The sequence below is a fragment of the Stigmatopora argus genome, chromosome 5 (genome assembly GCF_051989625.1).
Source record: "Stigmatopora argus isolate UIUO_Sarg chromosome 5, RoL_Sarg_1.0, whole genome shotgun sequence".
Classification (NCBI taxonomy): domain Eukaryota; kingdom Metazoa; phylum Chordata; class Actinopteri; order Syngnathiformes; family Syngnathidae; genus Stigmatopora; species Stigmatopora argus.
The window spans coordinates 6,574,867-6,599,733 of record NC_135391.1 but is presented as its reverse complement, the minus strand read 5'-3'; the positions used below and the strand labels follow the sequence as shown (position 1 = coordinate 6,599,733).

At 37.6% G+C, this 24,867-nt stretch overlaps 3 protein-coding genes across 6 annotated transcripts in view; all 3 read left to right on the top strand.

The window, feature by feature from the left end:
- The window catches only part of unc5db (unc-5 netrin receptor Db), an 83,147-nt gene extending 74,126 nt beyond the window's left edge, over positions 1-9,021 (top strand). For 2 of the 3 annotated variants that reach the window (XM_077600694.1, XM_077600693.1), the window contains exons 15-17: positions 1,828-1,992; positions 2,872-3,050; positions 5,268-5,764. In XM_077600694.1, coding sequence (XP_077456820.1) covers positions 1,828-1,992; positions 2,872-3,050; positions 5,268-5,481 — 558 coding nt within the window. In that variant the 3' untranslated portion in view covers positions 5,482-5,764. Of the gene's footprint in view, positions 1-1,827; positions 1,993-2,871; positions 3,051-5,267; positions 5,765-7,366 lie in introns of those variants that run through there. The other variant, XR_013300272.1, reaches the window with a different exon arrangement.
- Positions 9,022-10,515: 1,494 nt separating this feature from the next.
- hdr (hematopoietic death receptor) lies at positions 10,516-16,560 on the top strand. Of its 2 annotated transcripts, none has more exons than XM_077601380.1 (10): positions 10,516-10,663; positions 11,854-12,004; positions 12,151-12,279; positions 12,379-12,490; positions 12,572-12,663; positions 12,853-12,942; positions 13,211-13,239; positions 13,331-13,558; positions 14,654-14,687; positions 15,351-16,560. In XM_077601380.1, exons 1-10 carry the CDS (start codon positions 10,640-10,642, stop codon positions 15,644-15,646), a joined length of 1,185 nt encoding a protein of 394 aa, XP_077457506.1. In that variant the 5' UTR covers positions 10,516-10,639; the 3' UTR covers positions 15,647-16,560. The 2 variants fall into 2 exon arrangements, with proteins under 2 accessions (XP_077457506.1, XP_077457505.1); XM_077601379.1 differs by having other exon boundaries at positions 14,651-14,687.
- Positions 16,561-19,639: 3,079 nt separating this feature from the next.
- On the top strand, positions 19,640-24,752 carry cyb561a3a (cytochrome b561 family, member A3a). Its single transcript, XM_077600953.1, has 7 exons — positions 19,640-19,781; positions 19,940-20,170; positions 20,788-20,992; positions 23,126-23,334; positions 23,573-23,727; positions 23,810-23,978; positions 24,073-24,752. Exons 3-7 carry the CDS (start codon positions 20,806-20,808, stop codon positions 24,097-24,099), a joined length of 747 nt encoding a protein of 248 aa, XP_077457079.1. The 5' UTR covers positions 19,640-19,781; positions 19,940-20,170; positions 20,788-20,805; the 3' UTR covers positions 24,100-24,752.
- Positions 24,753-24,867: the final 115 nt, after the last annotated feature.

The window sequence follows — 24,867 nt, the reverse complement described above, 5'->3', positions numbered from 1 at the left end:
AATTTCCTGCGCTACTGAGCTGTGTCCTGACTGTACGGTGAATGCAGGGCAAAATCTCCGCTCCTCAAAGTCATCCACCTTCTCAACAGCCTTATTTATGGGTGCCTCGGGACAGCAGGCACGCCTCGGTTAGGTGGAGCAGGTGTAGAATAATAGCCGAGCATTGTAGCATACATCAAGTCAGCTTTCAGTGCTAAAGAGCTTCCAAGCTTTTCGCCATTATGTCACTACACCCCCTCCGCATCCCTAATTCTCTCTGACTATTATTTTCTCATTTGTGCTGTGCCATGTAGTCGAGATCAAAATCACAAGGGTCAGGTCTTCAGCAGGAAGAGAGGTCACCACTTTAAAAAAAAATAAAAAACACTGACAGGTCACATATTAATATGCAGATTTGGCAGCAATGGAATGCAGAAAAGGTCAAAGACATTCAAAAGATGTGCTGGGTCTTCAGAAACTAAAGAGATTAAATTAATCTTTCAACACTGGTGTAAAACTGGACAAAATGGCACGTGTACACGAAGCGGCTGAAGCTATCGGCTTTCTGTTTGTTTCGTTTTTTTGTTCTCCGGTTCCGGTCATTGGAAGCATTTACTCTGTATGACTAGGAAAAATTAGACAGATGACCGTCAATGGATAAATTTGGTTTTATCAGGGAAAGCTGGCAGAGAAGCCTAGTGGAGTTAGCAGGCAGTTTGTCGTGAGTGGACAGGACAGCGGCAGCCTCAGACAAACAAAATGGCTGAGGACTCTCACTCTAAGTGCACAACTCGAATGTTTCAATAGGAAGTAAAACATAAGGATAACCTGTTAATCCAAAATATTCTTTAGATCAGTGGGAAATATGACAGTAACATTGATCCAGCACATCACTTATTAACAATTAGTGGGTACGGGGGAACCCTCTGAACGGCTTGTTACTAGTATGGTGGCAGGCTTGAATATTAACCTGGAGGTTGATACAACTGAGATGAAACTGGTGTAATACAAGACAGATATATTATAAAACTAGATATATATCAAGCTGTACAATATTGGAACCTTTTTTTAGATGATCCCCTATGTCACATCTGTAAAAGTGGCGGCCCGGGGGCCAAATCTGGCCCGCCGCATCATTTTGTGTGGCCCGGGAAAGTAAATCATGAGTGCCGACTTTCTCTTTTAGGATCAAATTAAAATGAAGAGTTTAGATGTATATTAAATTTCCTGATTTTTTCCCCCCTTTTAAATCAATAATTGTAATTTTTTATTATGTTTTTCTGTGTTTTTAGTTCAAAAATCATTTTGTAAAATCTAAAAATATAGTTAAAAAAAAGTTAAAATAAACATTGTTTTAAATCTATAAAAAATGAATATACAGGGCTTTTAATCCAGTTCTTTTAATCCATTTTTTTTTTTAAATCTAAATATGTTTAAAATGGTCCGGCTCACGTGAAATCAAGTTGACGTTAAAGCGGCCCGCGAACCAACCAGAGTCTGACACCCCTGCCCTATGTTATCATCCTTTCATTATTTTCTATACCACATGTCCTCATTAGGTCAGGAGTACAATGTGGGAGGAAGCACAGAGAGAGCATGAAACTCAACATAAGGAGTTGACATTTAATACTGAACTGTAGAGCAATTCAGTCAACCTTTTTTTATTTTTCTAATCAAATGATTAAATGTACAAATATATTGAAACATTTTCGGACAACTCATATTTCTCTGTTTGTTTTGTAGGTTTTTTGTGCTGATATAGTAAGCGTGGGTACTTCTGGCCTCTGATAGCTGAGTCATATTTTTTTCCCGAGCCACTGTAATGTGCTATGTCACTGTTTCCTACAGGAATTCTCATTTCCCCAAGTGTGGTGCAGCAACCAGCAGCCTCTGCACTGTGCCTTTTCTCTGGAGAGATACAGCCCAGCCACCACCCAACTCTCCTGCAAAATCAGCGTACGGCAGGTCAAAGGCCATGAAGAGATTCTGCAGGTTTACACAGCTGTTGGCAAGGTCAGCCACTTGGGTTGCGTGTGGGAGACTGATGGGACGCTCTCCTTCCTTTTTTTTTTGCTCAACCTTTGTGTAACCTTCCTGCAGTGTGTCCACTGTCAGCAGGGCCAGCCCTCCTGAGCAACGATTGTGTTAATAGATTGAACACATCACTATAATTTTCCTCCCCCAAATTGTAAAGTAAACGCATAATAGCAGTCAAAACATTTACTAATCTTTATTCAGGGAGACACTTTGTCTAGAAAATGATTTACTACACATGCATGTGAGCACCTGGGAGCTTTTCGGAGTAACAAGAGTCTTCTGTCATGAGCAGAGCAGTTTTGCTGGAGCAGCTTGGAGTTTGAAATCCTTAGTCAAGAGCACCTTGACAAGTGGCTGTTTTGGCTGAAAAGAGGGATACTTGTCTGCTTTTTTATACACGGTCACTTGCATGCTTATCTTGCCTTCCTAAGCGTTCATCTTCCTGTCTACAGGGCTTGTCGGTATTGTCAACACTATATAAGTATTAATATAATGCTCAAAGCAGTGATAGAGCTACTCGCCTTAATGGGAATGTTAATTACAGTCAATTACATGTCGAACTCCCTTGCTATGTGTGTTTACTGTATCCAAAAGAGACTTTACTCCCACGATTCCAATTCTCAACCAAAATATATGGGTTTTTTTTTCCAGACTAGGAGAGTAATTGATTTACATGGTCGGTTTAGTGTTTATAAATGTTGTTGCAGCTCTGTTTGATGAAAGGGATCATTTTGACTTTTGTTTTCACATATAAAGAAGTAGAAATAGCAGGAATATGTGTATATAATATAATGTATAAATGACACACCTGTTTGTGTTGTTGTTTAAACCTGTTTGAACCTTTTTTTTGTACAGACTGAAAAGGAATCGGTTCCAATTTTCATGCAGACAGACTGCACCGTCACCTCACAGACAGGACCCAAGGCTTTTAAAATCCCCTTATCCATCCGCCGGAGGATTTGTGCCACCTTCGACACTGCCAACGCCAAGGGCAAGGACTGGCAACTCTTAGCCCACAAACTTCACTTAGATCGGTGAGCCACGAGCCTCTCTTGCATTTGAATGCCCTTTTTTTCTGAGATTCTGGCACAGTTGTTATGCTGTGTTTTTAATATAAAAGCAATTAAAAGGTAACTAAAATGAAATTTAAAGTGATTTTCAAAAACTAATCAGAACTAAATGAAGTCAAAGCAAAATAATCAAATGCCATAATGAAAAATTTAAATCAAATAGAACCATTTGTGTCAATAGTCAGAGTTGAATCAAAAAGTCAGCTACAATAGTTTCGAGCCCAAATGAAAGGATAAATTAAAAGGGAATAAATTCATGGATCTTTTTTGATGAGACAACACAAAGGCCACCATACGAATTATATCCAAAATTAATTAACTCCAAAAATCCAGTTTCACTTTCAATAAATTTGTACCAATGATGCAAAGTCTATTAACAATATTAAGAAATTATTATATTAATGCATAATGACTAACTAGCATCCTAAATGTTACCGTTGTGGGGAAAAAAAACAAAATATTTAATTTTACAATATGTTTCCCTGGTGAAGTATCAAGTAAGGGTAATTAAAGAGTACAGAAATAGATGGGGGAGCCCTCGCCGTGATGGTCATTTAGATACTAAATGTTTTTGGCAGGGTTTTGGATTATGGTGGCTATAATCTGCTCAGCGGATAGTTTGTGAGGGTTTGCTATCTTGGAGTCCTTTGGGCTTCCAAATGATCTCGATAAGGTTTCTTCTGAGCATTTGGTGGTGGCTTTGGATCTCACCTGATCAAACCAAAAGCTGCAGCCTTTTAAGTTACTCAATGCCATTGTCCCTGGAGAGTTCTAAAAAGCTGCAGTGAAACACTGACCCCCACTGGGCCATCTCCACATGACAAACTCATTGGCATGGCAACAAGCTCATTGAAATTTTTCTTGGGCTAAGACTATGAAAGCTAAGCAGCTTTAAGCCTCCTTTTGAGTTATCTTTTTGGGATGTAACCAACATTCTTGGTTATGTTTTTTAACACGTGTCAATCGGATTGTCATGCTTTATGAAAGGTACACCTTTTTTGTTCGTTTAACTATTATACAGTAGTACAAGTCTGGGTTATTTGGAATGAATTTTTATAAAGATATTTGGGATATTCTGGAATATGCTTTTGTTTAATTTTTTTTACGATCCAGAAGATTGAAAGTGATCCTTCAGACTCATATTTAGCTGTAATTATTTGCTATGCATCTCTATTACAACATACATCCTGGTTCCAGTACATTCATGTATACCCAACAAATCAAAAAAAGAAAAAATCACATGACTGTGGAGCATTTGGGCTTGTATATTGGAATTGACCATTTTGACTGGAGGGGGCTTTTAAATGATGTTGTTTCCCTGAAAAGTCTGATCCTTAGAGGTCTCAACCAACAACTTTTAGCACAGCTTCTCATGATCTCATGAGTGATGTAGCGTGTGAATTTAGCCTTCTGGGGCATTGGGGCTTTCTTTCTTTTTGTATCAAAATTGATCTGAAGCTTTGAGGCTTCACTGCCGGAAGAAACTATGAGATTTCGAATAGAGAGAGACCAGCAACATATAGACTGACTGACGTATAAACTCTGGTATTTAATTCAATCAATCAGAAATTGGAGAAAAAAAATGTAGTCATTTTCTTTACAATTATTTATTTAATATATGTTGGAATAATTGAGTTTGCTGTACTATAGACTTTGTTTCTAAGAACTAAGCTTGACATTGAATTGCCGCATTCCTAATTCATTTGCACGTGCGGCTTTTGTGCTTTATACTTACTTTTTAAACACACTGCAACACAACCGTGCGTTATAAGATTGGGCAGCTAATCAATAAATGTGCACCTCATCTGCCAGAGCAGGGAGAGAATGCCTGCTCTTTCTGCCAGTTGCTACACTGCAGAAAATACATGCCAAGTGTACAAACAAAGCCATGAAAGTATCTGTCCTATCACTATCAAGCCATAAAATATTAGCATGAATAATGAGGATGATATGGGATCGGCACCACTGCAGCATTCTGTCATACCCAATAAATAGGAAGAAATCAAATGAGGATATATATAGCAGTGGAAAAACGACACTAGGAAACTCCTTTTTTTTTTCTTCCATTTTAATTTCAGTGTGTGGATTGTCCAATATTTTGTTCCATATTTATTTAGGCACATATTTTCATATCGGTGTGGATTAAATTATATTCTATTTTTTATTTCTGTACCTTCACAGAAACCTTGGTTATTTTGCAAAGCAGCAGAGTCCCTCAGCCATCATACTGTGCCTATGGGAGGCTCGCCACCAGGACACTGCTGACCTTGACTCTCTTGCCAGTGCACTTGAGGAAATTGGCAAGATTCACCCCAAAAGTTCTCCTGAGGACCAGGAAGAGCGGGAAGAGCAGGAGACTGACTTGAATGAAATACATGCATGCAGTCTGAGATGAATAGGCGCACTCGTATGGAAGATCTGTCCATGCCATGATATCCAGGCGGAGAGAAGAACATCATGCAGGTTGTGTTGGTCTGCTGCGAATTTATAATACGTATAGACAAAACCATCCCAAAAGGGAGAAGTTAAGCTTTGCCCACTGTGGATTCTTCTACTTCTGTAATTTCTCGTCTTCAACGACAGACCCCTTATCAGCTTCTTAATTTTAGTTTTTTTCTTTGTTTCTAATTTAATTGTCTTTGTCTGTACCTCATCATAGTAAATTGGTGTTTGGGGAATATATTGTGTATGGTAGTTTCTGAAATGGCATGAGACCAAGAGAGAATCCACCGTCTCCTGTGGATGGCAGTAATGGGAGAAAACGCTAATTGTTTATGTTAATGTTGTATTTGTGAAAATGCAAGGGATTAGGCTGTATACATCTCTGAAAACATAGTTATACAGTATCTACTATTAATATTGTATCCTAAAATTCTGCCCTACAATAACCTGTTCGCAGAGTGATTGGCGCATATGGTCAGAATCTATTGGGATGATGATGCTATAGTACTGCTGTTTTACAGCTGATAACAGTTGTTGTTTTTTCCTTGACAGAAATGGGAGTTAATTTCCTAAAGCTGTCAGGGGGTTGTATGACTGTGGTTTATCAAAGAGTTACACTAGTAAGAGCTGTCATGTTGACTCCGCGTGAGCTCATCTAATGAAATTCTAGCTCCTTTTCAACTGGATGAGCAGAATAATAAATGTACAATGCACTTTTTTCAGAAACCTTTTGACCCTGAGGTCAGAGGTGATGTAAAAAGTTATTGATGTCAACGTTTATGGGTCATTTTTTAATGAGTTCCTTCCGGTCACACGGGTGGGGGTGTTTTATTACATCATCCTGGATCTCGAGCATGTCACTTTTTGATCTAGCTGTCAAAGGTGTATAAAGGTGTTTATTTTAAGAGATGATGTTTATGTACAAAGTTATAGAGGGGGTTAGGGGGTCAGATGTTTATCGAGGTACATCCGATTTCTTGGGTGAAGGGGATGTGTTTTTTATTACCCCAAAGGGTGGGGGAGGGGTGTTTTATTACCCCGTCCTGGATCTGGAGTGTGTTGCTTGATCATCTAGCTGTCAAAGATGTATATTTAAGGGCGGGTGTTTAGGTAAAAAGTTTTTGATGTCAGAGTTCTGCTGCAGTTGCTTACCAGGGTACATTTGGTCTCAAGGGTGGGGGTTCCTGGTTTATCATCTGATCTGGTGTGTGCTGATTGTGTTGATAGATGTCTCATCTCATTTTCTGAACCGCTTTATCCTCATTAGGGTCGCGGGGGGTGCTGGAGCCAATCCCAGCCGATTCAGGGGCCAGCCGATCACAAGGCACAAGGAGACGAACAACCATGTTTATCGGATGGACCCGATAAACACGTGACCCCTAACCCTCTCTATAACTTTTTACATAAACATCACCCCTTAAAATATACACCTGTGACATGCTCCAGATCCAGGATAGTGTAATAAAACACTCACCCCCACCCGTGTGAACGAAAGGAAATCATAAAAGGATGACCCATAAACTTTGACATCAATAACTTTTTGCATCACCTCTGACCTCAGAGTCAAAAGGTCACATTCCTGAAAAAGTGCATTGTACATTTATTCAGAATGTTTCCAAAATTTTAAGTAAAATATCTTGATCATGTATTTTGACATTGCTTTGATTTTAGTATCTTCAACATTGAGTTACTTTTATGATACATTAGTCAAACCAAAGTAATGCTCCCTAGAGGAAGGAAAGTAAATCACAACAATTAACATATTTTCCTAAAATTGATTATCTCATCTCATTTTCTCTCATCTCATTTCATTTTCTGATCCACTTTATCCTCACTAGGGTCGCGGGTGGTGCGGGACCCTATCTCAGATGACTTCGTGCCAGAGGCGGGGGACACCCTGAATTGGTGGCCAGCCAATCACAGGGCACAAGGAGCCAAACAACTATTCACGTTGACACTCATACCTACGGGCAATTTAGAGTGTCCAAATCAGCCTACCATGTATGTATTTGGAATGTGGGAGGAAACCGGAATACCTGGAGAAAACCCACAAAGGCCAGGGAGAACATGCAAACTCCACACAGGTGGACTGACCTGGATTTGAACCATGGTCCCCCATTGTGAGGCCGATGCGCTAACCACTCACCCGCCTGGCTGCCTAAAATTGATTAGTAAAATAATTTAAATATTTCCAGATTGCACAGGGAATGCCTTACTTGAATGTTAACCCATGCAACATTACTGCATTGGGGTAGAATACGTAATGTGCCGTTGTCTCAAATTTACAATACATAAAAACAAATTCCTTTCAGAGCTATGAAAAATATTGAATGTCAAGAAATTAAAACAATCACTGTACTTGTGACTATCTGAAAATATGCAGGCACAATTAAGATGAACACATTTAAGTCAATTTATAAGATACATTGTTTTGATTTTGCTCACAATTGACAAATATGTGAGCTAAAACAGTTTTTTGGGGGGTGGGGGGGTGCTCTAACAATTATGTGGTGTGTTGTAACAAGCATCATTTAGAAGTTAGCTTTAAACATAAGATATGTCAAATATTTGTTGACACTTGCAAGAATTTGCCCTTAACATGTAAGCCAACTTATGAGTGATATTTTGGTGGGTATTTTTAAGAATATTAAATATTTTTCTTAGGTTTTTTTCAGTGGTTTATCATGGTGTGACTTCTAATAGAATGCTTTGTATGAATAATGACTCTCCCGGGAGAGGTTCATTCATCTTCATACGCATTTCCAATAAAAAAACAATTATTTTATTTTAATTATTTTAACCACTTTGTAATGTCTGTGACTGTGGGAAAAATACTTTTATTTGCCTCAACTAAAAACTGCCAAAATGAGGGGAAAAATCGGTGGCGTATGTTGCACTGAGAGCATCCAGCCTGTGTTCCTCTGCATTTAATTTGATTTAAAATGTGTTTCCTATGTCAACTGAGTCTTTTTTGGTTTATTAAATGTGAAATCGAACATGCAAAATCATGTGTCCTCACTATATCCGTATAATGCTTTGTACTAAGACTTAAGCCTGTTTACGAAGCAAACATTTGAAGTTGTGAAAATGATTTCCTTTGACCAAAGTAGGTCTTTCTGTCATATTTTTTTAAATGTATTTATTTATTTTCTATTTTTTTTGCTGCACGCATGGCCTGTGGCTTCATATCACTATTCTTGTGCCTTGTTTAAACTACTGTAAATGGTGAATGTCGTAAAGTTCACATGGGAATGAGGGGGGAAAAATTACGCTGATAAACATTTAAAGGTCTTAGTTCAAATGTATTTAAACTATAACAGTGAATAGGCTACAGAGCTTTTCTAGTGCTGAACATCGAAAGTTTGGTAATGCCTGGGCAGCTTTGTGGTATATTGGATCTTGAATTATGGACATTTTGGATGTTTTCTGTACAGTAGGATTTGCAAATGTATATGGCACCTTTTGGAAATAAATGTAAAATAAATAAAACTGATCAGATTTGTTTTCTTGTCTACGTATTAAAATATGTAGAGTCCCGTGTAGTTCATCTCTATATTTTAAGGTTCAAGTCTATTGAATAAAATGCCATTTACATTCTATCTTCATAGGACATGTACTTCTAGGAATATTTAATATTTTCCACTAATATGATGTGTCTAGGTGGCAGGAACCACAACAGACCCAAGCAAGAAGGTGTCAAATTTCATCAAAGAATAAAACCAGCACATTACAGAAATTTCCCATCAGCCATTCATATAATAATATAACTTTTCTTTTTATGTATCACTATCCTGTTTGCACGTTGTCTTTTTCATAAATACATGATTTAACAGAATACAAATATGATGGTCCAACAGATGAGCACAATAGTTGAAAATCTACTTAGAAATTGACTTTGTTTGTCCATTGAGTTACAGTTTTCAGTCATACCACTTGCCTTATCACATTAAAACACTGGTTCCACTTGCCCATGAGTAAACTGTGCAAGGAAAAAAATGAAAACAGGAAAAGATGCAGTGGTGCAGCATGGATCGAAAGATTAATTAACGGCAGTGCCATTATGATATTTTCATAAATGTATTCCCTTGTACATATTGTCTCAAGTTACCAAACAGTGTGTGAATACCTTCAGTCCCATTGGTCCAGCCTGGTTCTTTACGATACACTTGTATATTCATGTTTACAACATACCACACTTTTAAATCATGTAATGATTCATACAGAGGAGCCGCTGAGTTTTAACCAACACCCAACAACGCTATTTCATGTTGCGCAAAAGGTGGCCTGTTTAGTCCGCCCTTTCCTTTTTTGGTCACATATCTGGTCGCTGCAGGCAACCGCTCTACAGATAATATTAGCTGGCACTTGAGAATGATATTTTCCAAAACCTAACGTAAAGTTGGTGATGTTTTGTAGTCTACACTGCGAGTATGCGTTTATCAGAAAAGAAATTCAAGAAATTCAGAAATACAATTTACTTTTAACTAGAGTTGTTCTTTAGGCCTGGTCCAGATTAGAATAAATTTAGAATTGGATAGTCTTTGTTGGTTTTAATGAGCAGTTATGATTTCCATAGAGCATTTAAGGGGCCATAACCAATAATCATTCATTCAATATGAGTCACTTCTCAAGGGTTTTCACAATGGTCTTTGAGGGGGTGATGTACCCTATCCACGCTGACAGAGGATTGATTCCCAGTCAATTGCATAACCAATTTTTAAATTTAATTTTAACTCATATTTTATTAATTTGTGGATTCATAAAAAAAGATATACAAATATTTTAAAATTCAATAATGATTATAAAAAACATCAATTTAACTCTGTTGTTGACCAGCAACCAATTCAGGCTTATTTAGCTTTTTTTAATTTACCAAGTATACTCACTTGCCTTATAAATGTTAAGCAGATATGTAGCATATACTCATATGCTCACAACTGCGCAATGTCTGTTTAAATTCAAGTTTTCACTTTTATGGCCCCGCCCACTATGACGTAAGCAAGTTAATTTATGTCCCACCTGTTGACTTCCGGCTCAACAGTCTTTAGAAAGTTCTCGAGCTTGGTGGTTCTCTATGTCTTCTGGATTCTAAATTTAAAAATAACCAAAGAATGAAAAAGGCCTTGTCCTGTATGGTAAGTTTTATTTGCATATTCTTTAGAGCAGCATCTTATAATTCCTGTTGTTGAGTATTACTCGGATTTTTACTGTACTATCTGGTATTGTCGTTATCAAAAAACAACGTGACTCAACGCTTATTTTAATATTATGAATGATGACTGCGATTGTAACAGCAGAGAAAATCGACTTTTTTTTAAGTGTTTCGTGCTGTAGGTAGAAAATATGGTGAAACACAGACTTGTTTCCAAGTCTTTGGGACTTTCCAGAAATTTTGTTTGCGGCTCAATGCCAAATTTTCTTATCCGGTCAAGACTTGCTAAATTCCTCACTCCTTCGCGAAAGTCATTTCATTCAGTTACCCATAAAATAAAATAAATAAACGTCGTGAATGTTATTGGTTCCCACTGTACAAGTTCTTCAAAAAATCCAAGGAGTCGTGAATTTTTGGCTTTGCGCGTGTTTTTGAGTAAATTGATCGTTACATCAATTCCAGCATTTTATATTGTCTTTACCATGAAACGCTGTTCCCGCAGGTTCTTGTTAAAGTATTGAATCCAAATCCATGTAATTGAAGTCTTAAATTGATTATTGCAAAAATTTCAGGAAGTTTATCAAACCAATATCCATAAATAACACACACTTAAAAGCACTTCATTTGGCCAACTTGTTATTATACATCCAAACTCAAAGCTTATCTGTATTAGTGATCATTCCCAATTTTTAGATCTACAATTGTTACACTTTCCTGACCAGCAGTGTTAAACCAACAGGAAGAAAAGGCATGATTCAGGTGCCACTAAACGCACCCTGCCATAATATGCATTACTAAATTTGCCAAATATGGAGTGTAATGCCTAGAAACCAGTTCCTTGGAAATGTTTGACATCCGTTGTCATAGATTGTCACAGTTGTCACCGATTTAGGGAACGTGACATTAAACTAAACATTTATTTAATCATTTAAAAGTTTAATTTTGTAGCAAAAACTGTTTACATTATTTACTGAAAATCCCCAACTTCATGCTTAGTTACGGTTCACAATCAGAATTCCAATATTGATGGAAAATCGTGATTATCATTTGAGAGATAATTGTACACCCCTGGTCCACTCTAGTCTGTTTCCCTTCGGTTAGTGTATGTTGTTGAGAGTTACAGGAAGGTTTGACCGGTTCAATGGCTGAACAGGCACTCTCCTTTTCTTGCAGGTGATTCGTGTCTTCATTTTGTCTTGTGTGTTCACTGTCCCATTCCCGTCAACTGGCCTTGATTTGGGAGGCATCAGAAGCCGGCGGGAAGTAATCTGCAAAGATGGGGAGTACTGGAGCAACAACATCTGCTGCAAAGATTGCCCAGCTGGTAAGGCAAATGAAAGCTCAACTGTGTTAGCACACTGACACTGTTGGTATTTCTCACGCAAATAACAAGTCCTTCACCTAAGCGCCGAGGGACATGTTTTCTTAAAAAGGAAATTGACTTGGACGCTCGGTTACTATTTGTTTCAGGTACCCATTTGAAATCGGCCTGTACCATCCCAGGTGAAAAGGGGCAGTGCGAGCAATGTGAAGATGAAACTTACACGGAGCATTCCAATCATCTCCATAAATGTATTGAATGCACAAAGTGTCGTCCAGGTACTTCTGTTTGGTGTATTTTCACGGTTGAAAAGAATGATTCAGAGACAAAAATACACACTCAAACTTTTACAAATGATTATTATTTTGGTGTCGCAGATCAAGAAATTGTCCAGGCTTGTAGCCACACTCAAAATTCTCTTTGCCAGTGCAAAGAAGGAGGCTTCTGTACTCCTGAACAAGCATGTGAGATGTGCAAGAAGTGTTCAAGGTAGCCTGTCTACTCTTTATTCACTATTGAGCAATACCAGTCGTTTGAATTTACTGTCAGTTTTGCCTGCCTTTGGATTAGGTGTGATCCGGATGAAAAGGCTGTTCGGAACTGCACAGCTACCTCAAACACGGAGTGCAAGAAAATATATTTGCCTTCTGAGTGGTCGCCAGGTAAAGGCAAATTTGAATTAAAATCGCCTTGGTGGAAACAACATAAATTTGCCATACATGGTGAATATAAAGTACATCTTACCCATTTAAAATTCTGATATTTGCTGATCAAACTCTTGATAAATGAGTCATGAATCAGTGTCATATTCACTCATTGAATTATGGTGCTCATGTGGTTCTCTCCTCCAGTTGCCATCGCTGTCTCAGTCGTCATCAGTGTTTTAATACTGGCATCTGGGGCAATATATATATACATACAGAAAAAGAAACAAGCTGAAGGTATGTAAAATCAAATTACGTTCATCAAATGAAATCCTATCTTTGTTTCAAAATGGCATTTCTTGGTGAAAAAAAGCTACAGAAAATAATTTCGTTCAAAGGAACAAAAAAAAGATTGCCAGAACTCTCACATCTGAAGTGTGAATTTGACACTCACTTTTAAAGTTCTAATCCTCTTACATATAAATCAAAATGCTTCCCTTTACAATGTTTTCCTTGCAAAGCAATGCAAAATGTGGCTGATCACAATTGTTTGTATTCTTCCTAGGGTCTGAAGGTAATGGGCTAAAAATTGAGGTGCGTTTCTTTTCTCGTCACAATTAACGTCAGAGTAATTTCGAGTTTAATATACTTCGGGGCACACATTTAACGCTAGTTTTGTCTGCAGGAGGGGAAGAATGAACACACTCACAGGAAGGGAGGCATCAGTTTGATCTTTAGTCAGCAGCGGGTGAGCGTTCAAAGTTCAGCTGCTAAGGAGGATGAGTGTCAGGCGCTGTGTGAAAGCCTCAACAGCTCTGCCAGCAACTCACAGCACAATTTAACCACCCTGCCCCTTGCCTTTCCTGAACCTGCTCAACAAGCCCACCTGAAAGCCAGTCAGCCCATTTTGAGGGTGAGAGCCACTAACGCTGCCCTGCTTCATCTTGCCTTTCCCAATGCCACTTTGCACCTCACTATGCCTTTTGTTCTTCCTTTTCCTTAGAAATCCTCTTTTGATGATTACTTTTAACGTTCCTGTTGCTTTTTAAAGTTTAAAATTGAGTAGTTGCACTTCTACTTTAAATAAGTTTAATTCTTCCTTCATTATGTTGTGTTTTTGTCACTTAAAGTGGCCTTTAAACTACAGTGGTACCTCGACATACGATCTTAATCCGTTCCAGGACTGAGGTCGTATGTCGAGCTTTCGTAACTCGAGTGAACGTTTCCCATTGAAATGAATTAAAAACAAATTAATTCGTTCCAACCCTCTGAAAAAAAAAATGCCCATCGGTGTTGTGTGCACGAGTATACTTCATTACCCAGAAAGCCCTCTTTTTGCCCACGCATGCGCGTTGTGCGTTTCCTGGTCGAAACTCGTCTGAATAAATCGTTCAGTGCTCGTAGATATCTGTTATACACGAAAGAGATGCGGCAAAAAAGACAGTGCGCTACAATGATAATGATAAACAGCCTCATGTCATGGCCACCTGGCTTGGTCGCATCTCGAAATTTTGATTGTATCGTGGGCGAATTATTCGATCGAAATTTTCATCGTACCTCGAGCATGTCGTAGATAAAGCTGATCGTAGGTCGAGGTACCACTGTACACACTTTAAAGACTCCTGTGAGAAATGGGATGCTTGCTGAGTGCTTATCTGTGTGCGCGTGCGTATCCGTTATGTACCTTTTATTAGTTTAGAAGTGTTGAGTTGCTACTGCAACGTGGAGCAGGCACTGATGTGTCAATCTGAATGACGCTCCCCATTTTTCGATGGGGATTCTAGTAGCAGGTACTTTTCTAGATAAGGTCCTTACACACTGTTAGGATTTGGGTTAGATGTGTTCTGCGGGTTACTAGGCTGAATATGTTTGTTCTGTGTTTGGAATCGTTCTCGTTTCTCACCTATTAACTTTTCTTTTTAACCTGCTTGATAAACAAATGTTGGCAATTATTTCACTAACCAACATAATTGAGAACCATAATGTGTCATGTGTTGTCCTTTAGCAGTACGAGCCGTTCCCAGAGCTGATTCCTGTAAAGGGTGAGTTTTAACAATTAATTTGTACTAATCTAAAAGGAATGTTATTGTGGTCTGCATATTTTGGACAGATCTTTATACTTAAACCTGTTGGTTCAGTGTGCTCTAAGAGAAATGGAATGAATGTAACAGATTAGATCTTTATAAATAACGTATTGCGATCCAATTTTAAATCATATTCCAATAGAAAAACTAAAGTACTGACATTTAAAAAGGAGAAAAAAAGATTTGCTTAAATATTAGTTGTTTTATCCAAATTCTAGCCAATTGCTTACGTTCTGTCATGGATTCAGTTGAAAAGAAAATTAATGGCTTAGCTAGTTTTTCATGAATTTGATGCCTATGCCTGACCAAACCATTGTAAGGTAATATTGTTTTTCACTATGAAACAGCAATACAGATATTACTAATGTAAACTGGTTTTGACAGATCACGTCAGGAATATTATTTGCTCAAATAAGATTATGCAATAGGGTTGAAGCTTAAACATAAATTATTAAAGATTTTGTACTCTTGATTTCTTTCATTCATCTCTCTAAATTACGGTTTTCTTTTAGGAATAATGTACACCAACAAATGCAAACCTAGTGTTAAACAGATTAGTAAAATAAATATGTTGATTTGAATGTCAGATATTTTAATTTGCCTGTTTAACTTTGCTCGCAGGCGAAGAGTCTCTCAGGAGCTGCTTCCACTATTTCGAGGAGATCAGCATCGATTATTACAAGAGATTCTTCCGTGAACTTGGACTGAGCAACAACGTGATCAAAAATAATGACCAAATGCAATATGAGGATCGGATTCACGAGTTACTCAACATTTGGTACCAGAAAGTGGGCAAATGTGCAAATTTAAATGACCTCCTGGAAGCCTTACTTGTGCATGATCAAAGGCTCACGGCTGAGTCCATCAAGGAGAAAGCCTTGGCAAATGAGCATTATGTTTTAAAGGAGTCATTTTAACATTTTGTAGTTACTTTGCGTACTTCTGTTTAGACTGCAAAATGCAGGGTATTTTTGTCAATATGCTGTGACAATTGTTCTCAACCTGTGAAGCCATGTAATGTTATTTATGCTGCACAGGACACGTTTTCAGGGACTGTGGTGGTTTAATAACAATGAGAAATCGAACAAATATATGCTTCATGAGCAACTTGAATTGCAATGTCTCTTGAAAGCATTTCATTTAACTATCAAGTATTTTGTTCAATCTATCTTAGAGTTACAGTGACATTTGGGTACTGTGCTCCTTATGATGCCTCAGGAATGATTTTATTTATTTTTCTTGGGAAAAATGGACAACGGGAATGGTGAAGTTAATAATAATTATCACATTCTCCTTTTTACTTGATAGTTCTCGATTGCCAGTGTTTTACAAAGTGTATGTCTTAACTTTGACAATTTTGTTGGTTTTGTAGAGCTTTGGCTTTTCTAACTTTGTGATTTGCATACAGTGTCAAAATGAAAACCACTACGAATGGTTCTTTCACTAAAATGTGCCAAATGGCCGTTACTCCATCCACCATAATTATTAATGTGATGCTTATGTTGGAAAAAAAGTCTTAGCATTTACTTTTTTTTTTTCATGTAACTTATTTTGTGTATAAATTATTTCATCTTTTTGAAATTTGTGATTAATTTCACAGAATGAAGGCGAAAAGTTATGAAGGCATTTTGGTTAAAATTTTAAGTTATACCATGTTACTGCTCGGGTTGCCATGTAAGTGGAACGTAATTATACATTTTGGCACTTGTGTAATCTATTGACTACTATCTAACACTGGATTGTATACATTTCTTACTGCTTGATGTCTCCCAAAAGCTGCTGTTAAAATGTGTACAAGTATAAATGGAATAAAAGTTCCATGAGCTGGTTATGTGTTGGGACTGTACATTTGCGCGAATAATTATGCAAACTCTACACTAACAATTTGCTCAGGACGTGAAACATTAACTTGAATGTGCCATTAAAAGTGAGCGTACCTTTATGACCGGTGTTGAGTCATAAGGGAAGGGCTTGCTGCCACATTCTTTTCGAAGACTATTTTAGTGGCTCAACAGGCCTCTGGGTAATTCCCATAATTCCATGTTTATGTGATGCAATACCAGATTGTTTTTTGTTTTGTTTGTTTTTTTACTCCAAACTTATGACCAAGAGTGCACATGACAAATGACACATTGTTATATATCCCTTGTCTCCTGGGATTTCCATTAGTCTCCCAGATATTGATAATGGCTCCCAGATATCCTGGATTTATTTATTTATTTTTTTGTCTATGTGAGGGAGTGTTTTTCCTTTAGGGTTGTGGGGGTGGGCAGTCTGTTATTGGTTCAATGAAGATCTCCCTAAATTGAGTTTTTGGAAGTTGTAATGTCTGCAATAGTACAACTTGCGTGCAACTTGAATCATGCTATTGTTCCGCTGCACTCTTGATAGTACATGTGTGAAATTGGGTTGATAGTGATACATGTTTGAATTAGGCTCAATTACAGCCTTTGACACTTGAATCATTTCACGCATCACATATATCAATGACAATGGGAGTGTGTGTTCATTGAGGTTGCTCAGATTACATCGAATGATAGTTCAAACTCCAATTATGATGTCTTAGTTTGACTGGATTAGCTCTTGCTTAATTTATACTATGTACCTAAAAGGTGCTGTTTGCCAAGATTTGTGTTTTGTTCAGGGAAAACAGGTGGAAGGAAGTATGACTCAGTTCTGCCCTTTTTTGCTGTTTTGTTTACTTGAAATGAAAGTTGTCATTCCTACGTTGAATTTCTGCATTTGTTGCCAATGAGAATTTGACCAAGTCATGTAAACACAGCAATAGCAGACACCAGATTATTACATGAGTTCACCATGATCACTACATTTTTTGCACTTGATTCCCATTTAGAGTTCTTGTACCTCCCTCCCTGTTGAACTTTGCACTTTGTTCTTACTTGAAAAAAACTGTTTTATCTTCTCTACCCTTTGTAGAGTCTGGCAATTATTTTTTGGTTGTTAGTTGCATTCTTTCCGCAGTGGTCACATTCACGGCTTTAATTACACCCTGTGACACGTATTTAGTTTCCAGGTTCTAAGTTTGAGTTTGTGCTCAGGGCTTTGAAAATATAGAATGAATTCAGGAACAAGGTTGATTTCTTGTCAATACATTTTGTGCTTGGATTCTTTTTTTTTGTCTTTGTTTTTCAAGTTTATGCTGCACCTCGGTTCAATCCGTTTGGTTTGATTGCTTAGTCTTTGTGAAGTCTTAACAGGGGTTCACTATTGGTCTAATCTGCCTGTCAAAAAGAGAAAGTGAATATAAAGGAAATCTTAGTTGAACTGCAGTCATGATTGGATTGTTTTTTTATTTCTGTGAATATGAGCTGAAAGTCCACCGCCACTTTCTATCCATGGGTTCCTTTTGTGTCCACCATTAGAAATGAAATAATGCACCATTCCAATGTCTGCTATATACAGGGAAATAATAATAACTGAAATGACATCACAACTCTATTATATCCAATTCACTGACTGTAGGCAATGCTGCTTCAAAATCATGGTTTTTGATTGAAGGAGGCCTGATTTTATTGAAGGCCATGATTACCATGCCATTCAAATCAAGCCTGTAGCTTTCATTTCTCATGTCAAAGGTTCAATTATTCAAAAAATAGGCTTGCATCTACATCTTTATGGTCGGTTGAATTTTTCTTATATATATATATATATATATATATATATATATATATATATATATATATATATGTATATATATATATATATGTATATATATATATATATATATGTATATATATACATATATATATATATATATATATATATATATATATATATATATATATATATATATATATATATATATATATATATATATATATATATAATTTTCTGAACCGCTTTATCCTCATTAGGGTTGTGGGGGGTGCCAGAGCCTATCCCAGCTGACTCCGGGCACAAGGAGGCAAAAAAAACCTTGCACACTCACACCCATACCCGGGGAAAATTTAGAGTGTCCAATCAGCCTACCATGCATGTCTTTGGAATGTGGGAGGAAATTGGAGTACCCGGAGGAAACCCACACAGGCCCGGGCAGAACATGCAAACTCCACATAGGTGGACATGACCTGGATTTGAACCCAAGACTTCAGAGCTGTGAGGCCGACACGCTAACCACTCGCAACAACGGGCCACCCACTTTATTTTTTATATATAATAATATCTGAAGCAAGAAAGAAAGAAGGGGCATGTAGGTAGACACAAATACATAGATAGTTTTTTAAAATATTTGTGTTAAGTTATGTCTCATGATTTCCATTGCCACATTGCTGTACTGTATATCAAGATGAAATGATAATGTAGAATTCATGATAGTATTGCTTGAGCAAAGATGAAGTAAAGACTATTTAAAATTATTTTTTAAGACTATACCTCCGGTATTGTGTTTCCATTACAACGGTTTTTGATCACCTTCCATTAGTTACTGGTAGAGAACTTACATAAGTCGTCTCTAGGTGGCGCTGACTGATAACACCTTGTAGCTACGTGTACTTTGGCCCTGTATGAACATTTTTATTTAGCTACTATTTAATACTGATGTTATGATCTTGTATTTAAAAATAATAAGAATATTAATAATAACAACCCATCTCTTTTTTAAAACTATTTTGCTCCCAGGATGGCCCTATACGTCCTAACTATTATGACTGGGAGAGGCTGGCTCCTCCCAGTTAGAATAGAATGGACGTCTAGAAACGTCAATGGCAAGAGATCATTATTCACTAGTAGTCCTCAAACTTCAAATTAATTGGACGTCAATGCAAATTAATTAATTTCTATCTGCTCATGTAATAGCAAAATCGCCCCTGTTTTGGGCCGTAATTCTTATCAAAATGACGCACCATGACGATATAGTTTGTCGCCTGACTACATTTTCTTATCTCCGGACCAGCAGGCAGTGCTCGAGTGGCAGGAAGTAGGAAGAAGTCAATAAGGAAATGACATTTGCCACATGAGAAAGACATGGAAATATTTCCCACCTAAAATACATTCTGTACATATTTGTCGTCTACGATTGTTATATCGACAAAGGTAACCTATCGATTTATTTCATAGTACTGCGATTAAATCATTCTACGATTTGACTTGTGTAATTTGGCCGGGCATATTGAGGAGGTGGTTTGTTTACTTAAAAAAAAAAAAAATTAAGCACCTCCCCCTCATTGTCTGATTATTATTTTTGGTTGCAGGTGCAGCAAGTTGATGCAGCTTCTTCAAAATCGGACGTTTTTCGATTTGGCGTCTTTAATGCACACTATCGTGAAAAACCGAAACCACAATTTCTAGTAAACGTGAAGTGAGAGCAAACATGTTAGTCAAACATCAACCAGTAATCATGAGTGCAGGAAATGATTAGTGATCTTTAAAAAGTTGTGCAGAGTAGCAAGTTCGATCGCTCTTTCAAAGCTTCTGCTTACCAGGTAAGGATCATTTTATGAATAAACCATCAAATGAATCAAATAGAAATTGTGCTTTAGATAAGTTTGTCAATTTAAAGTAATGAAGCTCATCTTAATAATATGCTTTTTCTTGTGTTTATTTCACACTTTTGATGAATTAAACTGAAAACCCAGGTTCTTGCAATTGTATTTCTTTTTACATAGCATTTATATTATATTTCAAACAATATAAAGCTTGTCCAATATATAAACTCTGAGCCTTTATCAATAGAGTATTTTTGATCTTATTTGCTGCCATCGATGGTGATACAGATCAAATGACTGGGGGCTGCCTGCCGTTCATTTAAAATGATGTTTACATGATATTTAAGTCATAGCTTGTCAATAAGAGATAGAAATCCTATTCATTTAAAATAGGAGATCCAGCTATGAAAGCTCATGTTTCAGTGTCATTGACAGCAGCATTTATTCCCTGTTTTCCAAGACGTTGTCCCGTGTAGTCTTTATTTTTTGGGGAGTATAAATAGTAAGCATGTGACATAACGCACATAAAAATCTAACTAACTAAAGGAGGAAGTCAAACAGTGATATGATGTTTCCATGAACTTCACAATACTATTCTTCCTGTTTTATCTCAGTCTGCGAGTTTCTCCAGGATGACGTCCACTTCCTGCTTTTACATGTTGCACGGTCTGTGCGTGTGCTTGGGTTTGGCCTGCGTGGTGACTGTATCCATTTGGAACAGCCAGTGCCGAGGCGGTTTCGCCTGGGATGGTTCTTCCCTTCAGTTCAACTGGCACCCAGTCCTGATGATAACAGGCATGCTGGTGCTCTACGGGAATGGTCAGTGTTTTTTTTCTTTTTTTAATTTTTGGGTCTGATTTCAAATTGGCTGCAGACAGCATTTTATTTTTTCACAACTCTTGTCTTCACTCAAACTACAGTACATTATAATAAGTATACTATAGTATTCCATATTATAGGGGTACACGGTCGATTGGTCGCCGGTCTTTTGGTCGCCCGGAAGGTTATTGATAATTACCATTTAAATCGTTGCTCAAATTCCCTAAATACAAACTGAATTATTATTTAGTCATACTTAATGCCCTATTAATTATTAGGCTAAAGAAAAGCTCCAAATTTCCCGGACTTTTATTGTTTTTTGTTGGAGAACTTGTTAAGACCCTGACTGACGTACCTTCCTAAGGGGACAACTTATGTACATACAAACTCATATAGTGAAACTGCTCATGGCCATTGTTGGCTTTTATTGATGCGTAGACCATGTTGTTTTACCTTGTTTTGTTGCTGGTCTTTTGGTCGCCGGTCTTTTGGTCGCCGGTCTTTTGGTCGCCGGTCTTTTGGTCGCCGGTCTTTTGGTCGCCGGTCTTTTGGTCGCCCGTTGTCGCGGTCCGGGCGACCAAAAGACCGCCGACCAAAAGACCGCCGACCAAAAGACCGCCGACCAAAAGACCGCCGACCAAAAGACCGCGACCAAAAGACCGCGACCAAAAGACCGCGACCAAAAGACCGCGACCAAAAGACCGCGACCAAAAGACCGCGACCAAAAGACCGCGACCAAAAGACCGCGACCAAAAGACCGCGACCAAAAGACCGCGACCAAAAGACCGCGACCAAAAGACCGCGACCAAAAGACCGGCGACTAATCGACCGCACACGATTATAGGCACTTATTTCAATGTTGCATGGAGATGAAAATGTATCCTACATCTTGTCCACTACCTCTTTGGTTATATTCCTCTACAAATTACAGTTTGTGATATACAAAATTTACTATTTATTTATTTATTCCACGGCATAAGCCGATGATGTGGATGTGAGACACGGCTGATATCTCTGTGCAAAATAATTTTGTTTTACTGTGCGTGGCAAATGGTCGTCACACTAGCTACTGACATTTTTTTTTATATACAATGGGTCCCGCATACACAAATGTAATGATCATTGTGTTCAGTTAATGAAAAAAGGGACCAAAAACAGAACTTCTCCATTTATTGTTTTGTTCAATTTGGAAGAAAAAAACAGACCAAGTACCAGGAAAATGCATTTATTTTCTGTTCCAAGAAAGTGATTCATAATGAGACTAATTCATTTGAGAGCAACATCACCATTAGCAGACACCTGCTGCTCTGGTGATGCTCTTTAAGGTTACGATCGCTAATATGCCAATATTCGCACACAACTGCAGCGAAGCCCTGCAGACATCCATCTACCCATTTTTAATGCCGCTAATCATGCAAAACAGGATCCCCGATGCTAAATTGTGGCCTTAATTATGCAGAGTATACTGCAGGGAGCAGCTTCCAAAATTAACCAACAATCTTTTCTGTGACGCTGGTTGACTTCAATTTTCACAAAACATTCTTCACTTAGGGATCAATTATTTAAATTGAAGTAATCATTTTCAGAGTTGGACTGGCAGGCTCATAGAACTCTTAACTCAATCACTCCCATGGACAGCAATACGTAGAATAGTACAGTAATCCCTCGATTATCGCGTCTTCACTTATCGCGAATTCACTACTTTGTGAATTTTTCCGCTATTAATTATTACTTTTATTTTTTTTTCAGTTCATAAAAGAAGAAAAAGTATGATAGGGGTGACCCTACTTTGCGATTTTTCGATTATCGTGGCCATGTCTGGTCTACATTAACCGTGATATTTGAGGGATTACTTTACTTTTTTCATAGCATATAGACAAAACATAAACAAGTATATATCATAACATGCATTCATACAACAAACTAAAAATTATAAATAGATAAGAGTCTGATGGAGAGAAAACGTATGATTAAACGCTCCTGATATGATCAGTGATTAAAAACTGAGGTCGAGCCATTATCTCCAATCAATTTGAACAGGAAGAAGCCAGCATTGATCATTCACTGTCAAAAAATGTTCAAGCTTTTTGTGTGTGTGTGTTTGAAACACAAAACAATGCTTTTTCCCCTCAGGAGCTGTGTTGTACCGAGTTCCCCTGACTTGGGGACAAAATAAACTTCCTTGGAAGATGCTGCATGCCATACTGATGCTGCTTTCACTAATCCTTTCAGTGATTGGACTTTGTGCTGTTTTTGGCAATCACAATGCAGCAAACATCCCAAATTTATACTCTCTGCACAGCTGGATTGGAATCACAACTGTAGTTCTCTTCGCAACACAGGTAAAACTAAAACTTTACTAAACTCCCATGTGGCACATAAAGAAGGTTTCACCCTTTAAGGAGACTCAGCTATACCATTCTTTGTACAAACAGCGAAACGAGACAGTTAATTTTTTTAATTAATGAAATATTACTCTTAAGTGGAAAAAAATAGATTAATTTAGGGAAAATATTTATTTTCCATGAAACGCTTTACACAATTCTTTAACGGTATTTTTGAATATTTGTCTTTATCTAGTGGGCTGCAGGGATGGTTGTCTTCCTCCTGCCCTGTTCCTCGGGTCCATTGCGTAAACTCCTGAAACCCCAACATGTGTGGATTGGAGGGTGCTTACTGACCCTTAGCATTGCAGCCTGTATCTCTGGCATCAATGAAAAACTTTTCTTTGTTCTGTACGTACCCCTCGCCTCCTTTATTTGCCCGTATCATTTCCTTGAGAGGTGATCGTTTGAATGTTTTTAAACCACTTTATAGGAAAGGAAATACCAATGGGTCGAAGCCATATTCTCAACTTCCTGCCGAGGCCTTGTTGGGAAATTCATTAGGAGTTTTAATTATTGCTTTCGGGTTAGTTGTCTTCAAGATTTTGAGCAATCGTGAGTGGCAGAGGCCGGAAAATGACTCGGCAGATTTGTTCTACACGGTGAGCTTAACATCGCAAGTGATTCACTTTAAAAAAAATAAAATTATTTGATTTTGTTAACGTCTGATCTGTGTTCTATCATTTTTTTTTACAGCCGTTGCTTCAAGAAGAAAATCAATGATGGAAAAGCGGTCTGTTATGATCAAAGTCAAATCAGGGAATTCAATGCAATCAAAGCATATGAGCCTTTTAAATGGGTTTGCTTCAGGAATGTACAAACAAGGAGCACTTTGTGTTTGATTTAGAAGTAGATGATATGTACATTTGAGTAATTGTGTGTATAAATTAGTGTTTCATATGAGGTTAGTCATCCTAATCATCTGAAAACAAATATTGTGCAGTCATTTAAATTTAGTACAATTGAATTTCTTTAATTTTTCATGAAATCACTCCTGAGTCCCATAATTTTACACAAGGTGGAAGGAAAGGTACACCTTGATTCTAGTTGTAGTGACCTTTCTCATTGCTCTTGTTAGTTCTCGCAGATTGTGGCATTCTCGTCCGCCATCAAAATATTTGCAAACCTTTTTCCCCCCATTGCTGAATTTTTATTTTGTATATTCTGAACCCATCATTTCAAGTCATGCTCAAGATTAGAAGTTATGAAATAATTTCAGTATGATTTTCTGTAGACATTGCCTGTCTACAATTCCCATATCAGTCTCAATATTTGTGTAAAGGCTAGTTGCATCAATGATGGAGAAAAAGTACACTAGTCATCTGTTAATGTTTATCTAAGTTTGTTTTTGGAATAAAAAAGTTTTATGAATGTAACTAGCATTGAGGAATGTCGTATTAGTAGTTGCAGTAGTAGTAGTAGTAGTAGTAGTAGTAGTTGTTGTTTTTTAGATATAAACGGTCCAATTGCATAAGTCTATGAATGCATCAT